The sequence below is a fragment of the Acinonyx jubatus genome, chromosome A1 (genome assembly GCF_027475565.1).
Source record: "Acinonyx jubatus isolate Ajub_Pintada_27869175 chromosome A1, VMU_Ajub_asm_v1.0, whole genome shotgun sequence".
Taxonomy (NCBI): Eukaryota; Metazoa; Chordata; class Mammalia; order Carnivora; family Felidae; genus Acinonyx; species Acinonyx jubatus.
In genome coordinates this window covers 19117501-19126209 of record NC_069380.1, presented here as the reverse complement: position 1 = coordinate 19126209, position 8709 = coordinate 19117501, and the positions used below count along the sequence as shown (strand labels likewise).

The window sequence follows — 8709 nt, the reverse complement described above, 5'->3', positions numbered from 1 at the left end:
TCTGCAAACCATCTGACTTTTGAAAGGATTTGTCATCTAATCAAGACTCAGTCTCTCAATAACTATACATAATTCCAAGTTCCCTTTGTTTGGTGGTTTGGAAATATTTACACCCTGGGGCAATGCTAAAATTTGAGATGACTAAGAGGTACCGAATACTGTTATTTATGGAAGCTGAGTATCCGGAACTATCCTTAAAGTGACCCCCGCCTACCTTAATTCTTGAAAAGTCTTCAAGAGAGCGGTTAAAAAGGAGCTAACCTAAGTAACTCTGGGAAATGGTGTTTTAACTGGAACTCTAAGGTTAAAAGCACTAGGAACAACACATAAATGCTGCACTCTAGTTGGGAAATTTGCTTCTCACGGGAGCATGGGCTAATTATTTGGAAACTGCTTTACATCTGTATCCTGGGGTTGAGCAGTTAAGTGGATAGTGGATGGTTCGGGCCAGGTTTCTCACTATCAGACAGAGAAGCTACAGAAGAGCGAGGGGAAAGGCCAGGGTGAACCTTTGGTACTAAATCAGACGCAAGGACATCAGTATGAACTCACCCTTAGCTTAATATACATACAGATGGAGAGATACAGAACGACTATAGTTGTGTGCATGTGCATAGGACAGTAAACACAGATGGATTTCCTAGCTCTGTCTGCTGAGAGGGCCTAGGAGCAGTGACACTTCAGTGGCAACAAGCACACCCAGCACCCCGATCCTGGTTTTGAAACCATGACAGGAACCAAGGTTCCTCGGAGACATGGCTGATTCTGAAGCTGGGACAGAGACGCTTCAAGATGAGCCTAGACCGTCTTCTTGTAGTACCAGAAGGTACCAGGAAGTGTTCCCAAAACACAAAAGAATGAGGGCATGTCAAAGGAACTTAGAGGTAACCTGAAAAACTCCCAATGGCCAAAGCTGGAACAGTTTAAGCAAAAATACAAATGACTTAGCTCTGGATGACAGCCCCCTTCAGGAGGTACAGCTTAATTTCTCAGCACCTGAGTATGGGCTGGACTTGGTGACTCACTTGGAATGAACAGGACCCAGAAATCGAAAACCAGTAACCTTACAGTTTAACCTTGTAGCAGACATCACCTTCATCAAGCAATCAAAGTTAACAGCAGCAGTAACAAATCAGGTTGACTAGACGTCTAAGGGTAAATAAAATGTGTGGGGTGAAGGGCTATACCATGGTTTTTGTTCCTGAAAATTAAAAAAAAAATGGTTTCCATCTACAAGATGCATGTATTCCACATTTTCAGGAGATGCTCAGTAACCATCCTGCTGTAGATTCAACTGCTTTCCCATTCTTCACTGGAGCACTGCTCCCCGTACTGCCTCGGGCTTCTGCTGTTGCACACTCGCTCGGGGAGATCCCCTGGGAGAAGCCTCTTTCTTCTATAGTAAAATATGTCACCTCACAACAGCATCCCACTATGGAATGACAATGGAATGACGGGACCCCAGCACGTGTGTGTCATGCCCCACACATACTGGCATCCCATTAGTTCCACGGCACACTCTAGTGTCCAATACGTCCCGCCTCTGGCCTGTTTCTTTCTCCTGCCCAGGACTGCCAACTGCAGACAAGATCTGTAGCCCCCTCACCCCGTCCCACAGCTGATCCGCTGACCTGGGTGCCATGAGGGGCCGTATTTAAAGATGGCGGATTGTTGGTGAAGATCACTGAAGATCATGGATCACTACCCAGAAATAAGTCTTACTGGAAAACTGGACGACATCATTATGGTCTAATTAAATTTATTTTGATCCTCAAACCTTTAGGAAATGTAAAAAGAGTTGTGCAGCAATTAAACACAAATCATAACAATCGCAGAAATAACATTATGGGCCGTTGCCATGGTCTATGTTCAGCGTCCCTATGAGGAAGGCATTATTATCCTCGTTTTAGAGTTGTGGACACTGGGGCTCCAAGAGGTTAAATAATCTCCCACAATCACACAAAACGTAAGCAGCAGCATCCCATTTCTGTTCTGAGTGCAAGCCTGAAGCTCAGAGCCATTCTTCCACGCCTTCTCTTTGAGTTCAAAAACTCGAGAGTTACAGATATTTTAAACCTTGTGACACTGATCAGGAATAGTTTTAAATATTCAGTTTCCCCCTCTTCATTCTGTGTCCAAAGAAAAATACACATCCTGTGAGCTGATACCATCCAAACATTAATTCCTCACTTTAAACAGCTACGCGATATTAACGACAGAGCACTTCTTGGGCGTTACCCATCAGACACTCCTGGCCAGCCAGCTCGCAGCTTCAGTTCTGACACCCAGTCAGGGATGTCGTCGTCCTCCTCAAAATCCCTGTGAAGAAACAATTTGGATACTAAGCCTCCATATTAGGGGCACAGCAAGTATTTTTTTTGATGGCTCAAAGCAGAACGCCACCATCACAGTATTTACATTTTTGGAAAACGAGCTCCATGAGGCAACCGAACGGAGGGAAAACATTGTTATCCCTTCCATAGGATTGCTTCTTTCATGTTTCTACAACATTTGCAAATAAAATCCAACACATTAAAAAATAGTAAGTCCAAGCTAAACGATCATAAAATACGGCTCAGTCAGGAATTCTGTAATAATACTGTAAAACACATTACCCATCCCAGACAAAAGATCAAGATATAAATATTCATTTGTGATGTCAAGTAATATAACCAGTTCCTGCTAAACCTGAAATTAAGGTATAATTGACATCATGCGCACTGACTAACACCATCTAGGTATATCCCAACATACGTGTCCTCTGCATCCAATCTAGGCTCCAGTCTCTCTGGGTCCAAAGTGACAGAATCGTGGCCTCCATCCACACTGTCTGATGCTTCTGTTTCTTCAGAGAGGGGGCCCTTCAAGAACTCTTCTGAGCCTTCAAGAGGAATATTAACAGAAATTATGCCAATTTTAACAGCATTTATTTATTTAGTGAACATAGGACTAAAATCCTCCTGGCTAACTGAGGACAATGCCAGGCCCTATATTTCTTCGGTAGCGCCTCCCCACATTACACAGCATGATTTCTGGCATAAAACAGGCCCATGAAGCATCAGTATCGCTATTAAATTTACAAGCAGTACTTTCTTCAAAAGAAGAATGCAGAAAAGTACACTTAAAACCTCCAAATGTAAGAACCTATATTAAAGTTACCTTTGGATGGTTGTATTACAGTTGTTTTTCCTTTAAGCTCCCACCCCCAACTTTTTCCAGTGGTGGAGAAGAACATTAGGGAATGGCAACCACAAGCGTCCCTTCAAGAAATTTTCCACATGGCAATCCTTTATTTTTTGCTCACGCAACAATAACCTAACACAACAATGTGGGCTAAATCTTTATAAAACCCTTCAAAACAGAGCTATGGCAGAGTTTCTGAACAGTGACTTTCCTGAAACGACAAAACCTTGATCATTGGACCAAAAACAAACTCCAGGACCTACAATCGCTAAAACAAAATTCACAACCGTTAGCCTTCCTGAACACTCCGTCCCGTGTATCCACCTGTGCCCAGGGTTCCTGTGACACAGCGGGGTGGTTCTATCAGGACACATCTCCACAATTCACCTACACTCCTCTAAACCTCTGACGTGAGGGCCACGTTCCCCCCACACTCTTTCAGGGAAGGAACTGTGTTTTATTCTTTCTTCTTCTTTTTTTTTTAACTCTTAACCTAGCATAAGTTAGGCACTCAATAAACACTGACCAAATAAACAAATACAACTAAATCTGTTACAGTAAACACAGTTGAGACTTGCCACAGCATTACATGCTTTACTTGGCACAATTTGTCTTAGATCTTAACCTAGCAACGTGGCTTAATAATTGAATGATCAAACTTGTACACACATGTACACACATGTAGACACCCTTAATGCACTGCTTCGGCCTGGATTCCTAAAGAGAGTATTACAAAAGGTGATTTCATGCAGTTTTAGTGAAAATGTCTGTAGAAACAATAAGAAAATCAAATCCTAATGATTTCTCTTTCTTGAGCTCTATTCAATATGGCAGAATTCAAGCACAGAGCAAAAGAAATCTTGAAGTTCCTCCAAGTTTACTATGATGGAGTCTGAACTAAAGTCATTAAAGCAGTGGTGTACTCTGCATGGTAAAAACAGACTACCCTCCAAAGTAGTCCCACCCTTGTTAAAACCAACAAACAAGTAAACAATAAAAAGTAATCAAGGGGCGCCTAGGTGGCTTAGTCCAAGTTTAAGCATCCGACTTCGGCTCAGATCGTGATCTCGTGGTTTGTGGGCTGGAGCCCTGCATCGGGCTCTGTGCTGTGTGAGGAGCTTGCTTCAGATTCTCTGCCCCCCTCTCTCTTTGCCCTTCCCCGCTATCACACACTCTCTCTCTCTCAAAAACAAACATTTAAAAAATAAATAAAAACCAAATAAAAGTAATGAAGCTCCATGGGAAATCTTAATTATAGCTCAAGACTGGCTAAAAAAAAACTCAAGAAAACCTAAAAAATACAATGTTCTGAATCATTTCATAACTTTAAAATCAGTTATAACTTCTGGGGCACCTGGGTGGCTGAGCGGGTTAAGCGTCTGCCTTTGGCTCAGGTCATGAACTCCTGGTTCACAGGTTGGAGCCCCAAGTTGGGCTCTGTGCTGACAGCTCAGAGCCTGGAGCCTGCTTTGGATTCTGTGTCTCCCTCTCTCTCTGTTCCTCCCCCACTCACACTCTGTCTCTCTCTCTCTCTCTCTCTCTCAAAAATAAAGATTAAAAAAAATTTTTTTAATAAAATCATTTACAACTTTAGAATCAAAGTTTCTGGGAGGGGCAAATGGGGAATTATTTAATGGGTACGTAATTTCAGATTCGGAAGATGGGAAAAATTCTAGAGATGGATGGTGGTGATGGCTGCACAACATATATGTATTTAATGCCCCTGAACTGCACACCTAAAAATGGCTTACATGGTAAATTTTAGTTTATGCATATTTTACCACACTTTAAAAAAAAAACAAAGTGTTTCCACGGTTACATAATAGACTTGAGTCACCTGGTCTATATATTGTGTATGTTTGAAACGCCAGGCTGAGATCAGCATTCTTGAGGATGTTCATCAAAGTTTCTGGAGTCTCTTTGAGCCACTGCTTACGGGTGCTATTTTCACTGTACTTTATTACAGAACCACCTAGTTGTGAAAAGGTAACTGTTAGTGCCATGTAAAAAAAAGATGTTCAGCATACATCTTCCAGACCATATTTTAAGCTAATTATATTTTACTCTCTACTAAAATCTATTTCACTTGTCTCCATGAGCACTGCTCTCAGGCATGACACCTAAGATCTTTTACAGAGTGATAATAAAAACAACAAGAACGACGTCTAGCCCATTAAACAACCATTAGAAAATGTTCTCTAATAACACTGTTCGATCGGACTACTGACCTCTATCATCCCCGGCCCCTAAACTGGAGGCGAGGATGGCTGCATTTTCCAAAGCCGTGAGAGCTGTGTTGGGTACATTTTTCTCCCACTGTCGCCTGAGAGGACTTGGTGAACTGGCTTTCTTCGGATGGACTAATTTATCTGATTTCAAAATGTTAAAAAGGACTGCTAAGCATATTGTTTATTCATCTATATGTACACATATACTTGAACAACTATACGGAAGTCTTTCTTTTCTCTTTAAACGCACCTCTACTCACAACAATGTTCTTCTAAGTAATAAAGGAAATGGAAAAAAAAAACTCCAAATGAAAAGGTAAAGCTAATAATTAAAGTGAATTTTTAAAAATACTTATATATTATAGGGGTGCCTGGGTGGCTTGGTCGGTTAAGCGCCCGACTTCGGCTCAGGTCATGATCTCACGGTCCGTGGGTTCGAGCCCCACGTCGGGCTCTGTGCTGATGGCTCAGAGCCTGGAGCCTGTTTCAGATTCTGTGTCTCCCTCTCTCTGTGACCCTCCCCCGTTCATGCTCTGTCTCTCTCTGTCTCAAAAATAAATAAATGTTAAAAAAAAAAATTAAAAAAAAATTTATATATTATACAATGTACAAAGAATGAAGCCCTGAGAGGTTGTATATTTCTGGACATGGTTTCTATGGTAGATAGTGTAACAAATACTGTTTTTTCTAAAGGCTCTTACTGATCAACACTATTCTCTTTTTTGTGAGTAATAAAATATTCCTGTACCATGAAATAAATCACTAGATAAGCAAACAAAAATCTGCCAGCCCACTTGCTCACGATACCTACAACCAAGTAAGGTGAAAATTAGTATTCCTTCCATATTACCCAGTTCCTCACTTACACAGTGACTCAAATTTGAATAACTTACCTTTCTCTTCATTTACTCTCCTCAGTGCACTTTCGGTTGAATTTTTATGAATGCTTTCTAAATCAGTGTTGCTGTACTTTCTACCTTGTTCTTCCCCTTGCTTGAAAAGAGATTAAAAATAAAGATGAAGCAATGCTTGAATTGCTATAAACAAGGTAAAGTGTGCAGAGTCAGCTACCTAAATTTTAAATAAAGATTAATGAATTAAAAAAACATTAATAACTATAGAACCCCATATATAACTGCATGTAGAAGCCATATACATCATACATATGTAAGTTAAAAAACACATACATACCTATTTATGTATATTAAAGTCATACACATTACTAATCATTAATATTGATCGTTGCAACTATGAAGAGGATATATAAAAATGACAGACCTTCACAGAAGCAATGAGGAATGAAAATTTTCAATACGGTTTGCTGTATTGGGCTTTTCATGCTGGAATATCAAAGTGAGATCTTTTATAAAGTTGCTATATATAGTCAAAATGTTCCCACTTTTCGGGGTGCCTGGGTGGCTCAGTCAGTTGAGCGGCCGACTTCAGCTCAGGTCATGATCTCGCGGTCCGTCGAGCCCCGCGTCGGGCTCTCTGCTGACAGCTCAGAGCCTGGAGCCTGTTTCGGATTCTGTGTCTCCCTCTCTCTGACCCTCCCCCGTTCATGCTCTGTCTCTCTCTGTCTCAACAATAAATAAACGTTAAAAAAAATAATAATAATAAAAAAAATAAAATGTTCCCACTTTTCAGTATTTTTCCAAATCATCTAAGCTTCTGATTTCATGAAGTATAGCAACACACTGTCTTCTAGATGCCACTAAATCTGCATATATTTGAGAAGGAATACATATCCTGTGCCTCAACAGTTTCCAGCCTATAGGTTCTCAATGATTTGTTGAATAAATAGTAGGCTGTAGCTGGCACACTGTGCCTTATTTCTATACAGTGGTTCTCAAACTTCTCTCCCCATATAGTGAAGGACCCACAATAGACAAAGAAGTCAGAATCTCGGCTGGGTAGTGGTGATGAGCAGTTTTAAAAGCCTTGAGAGGGGGACGCCTGGGTGGCTCAGTCAATTAAGCATGGGACTCTTGGTTTTGGCTCCGGTGGTTAACTGAGTTCGAGCCCCACATTGGGCTCTGTGCTGCCAGCGTGGAGCCTGCTTGAGATTCTCTCTCTAGCTCACTCTGCCCCTCCCCCCCTCAATAAATAAATAAACTTAATAAAATATTTAAAAACAAAGCCTTGAGGGGATTCCGATGTTCCATTCCCATTAACAGTCACTGCTCCACAGACAGCAGCCTCCAACACCATTCGTGGCTCCACACCACTCAGCTCTGCCCTCCTGCCATCATATCTTGCCGGCTTACTTTCTGGCTCTTTCTTCAATCTGCGCACATTTTGCCCCCTTTTCATCTTGCGAGAACACATGGATATGTCCACTATAGGTAGGTATTAACATGACAGTGGTGGGGGTGCCTTGGTGACTCAGTTAATTAAGCGTCTGACTTTGGCTCAGGTCATGATTTCACAGTTTGTGGGTTCGAGCCCCGCACTGGGCTCCACACCAATGTTTGGGATTCTCTCTCTCCCTCTCTCTGCCCCTCCCCAACTTGTGCGTGCGCTCTCTCTCTCTCTCTCAAAATAAATAAACTCAAAAAAAAATGAAACAAAACAAAATAAAATAAAACAAAAAACAAAACAAAATAAAATAAAATAGACAGTGGTGGTCACCTACAAGAGGAGTCAGGATTGTCTGCAAGGGGCCCAGAGGAAACTTTTTAGGGGGCTGGGATTTCTAGATCTTGATTGTGGTGGTGGTTATAGGACTGTATAAAATTTCCAAATTCATCAAACTCTATACTAATGGGTAAATTTTATTGTCTATAAATCATGCTTCAATCAAGCTGGGGAAAAAAAATAGATATGCCCACACAAATTAAAAAACAAAGTACAGGGGCAGGATCTATTCCATTTGGCCACATAATGGTGGGATGCTGTTATTTATTTACAGCCAAATCTCCATTCCAAAAATTTACAAGTTTAATTACTAGTACATTCCATAAATAGAAAATTTTGCTGTTAGCGCTAATTTTTTTTCTTTTTGGAATTAAAAGGTTGATTAAAATGTTGAAGAAAGAAAAAAATCATCAGTGTGACACAAGTTACTGAGTTGGGCATGGTAACACTAGGAAGCGGACCCACTGTTCCTATTCAGGACTTGACTGCAGTTTTAGTATCAAAGAGCTCCCAGCCACCCAGGGCAAAACAAGACAAACAGAACCCTGAATGTCAGGCTGAAAAGTGTCAGCTTGCTTTCTCAGATAATGGGGAGGCACTAAAAGTTCCTGAACAGAAAAATGTCAAGATCAAAACAGAGATGTATTATTTAGCCATAAAA

General features: G+C 41.0%; 1 protein-coding gene across 8 annotated transcripts in view; it reads right to left on the bottom strand.

Moving 5' to 3' along the window:
- Nucleotides 1-1742: 1742 nt before the first annotated feature.
- Nucleotides 1743-8709, bottom strand: part of NEK3 (NIMA related kinase 3) — a 25019-nt gene continuing 18052 nt past the window's right edge. For 6 of the 8 annotated variants that reach the window (XM_027064758.2, XM_027064759.2, XM_015069667.3 and 3 more), the window contains exons 12-17: nucleotides 6305-6404; nucleotides 5412-5552; nucleotides 5021-5155; nucleotides 2755-2881; nucleotides 2239-2319; nucleotides 1743-2129 (exon numbers count right to left, since the gene is read on the bottom strand). In XM_027064758.2, coding sequence (XP_026920559.1) covers nucleotides 2102-2129; nucleotides 2239-2319; nucleotides 2755-2881; nucleotides 5021-5155; nucleotides 5412-5552; nucleotides 6305-6404 — 612 coding nt within the window. In that variant the 3' untranslated portion in view covers nucleotides 1743-2101. Of the gene's footprint in view, nucleotides 2320-2754; nucleotides 2882-5020; nucleotides 5156-5411; nucleotides 5553-6304; nucleotides 6405-8709 lie in introns of all 8 variants that reach the window. The other 2 variants (XM_053214820.1, XM_053214825.1) reach the window with 2 other exon arrangements.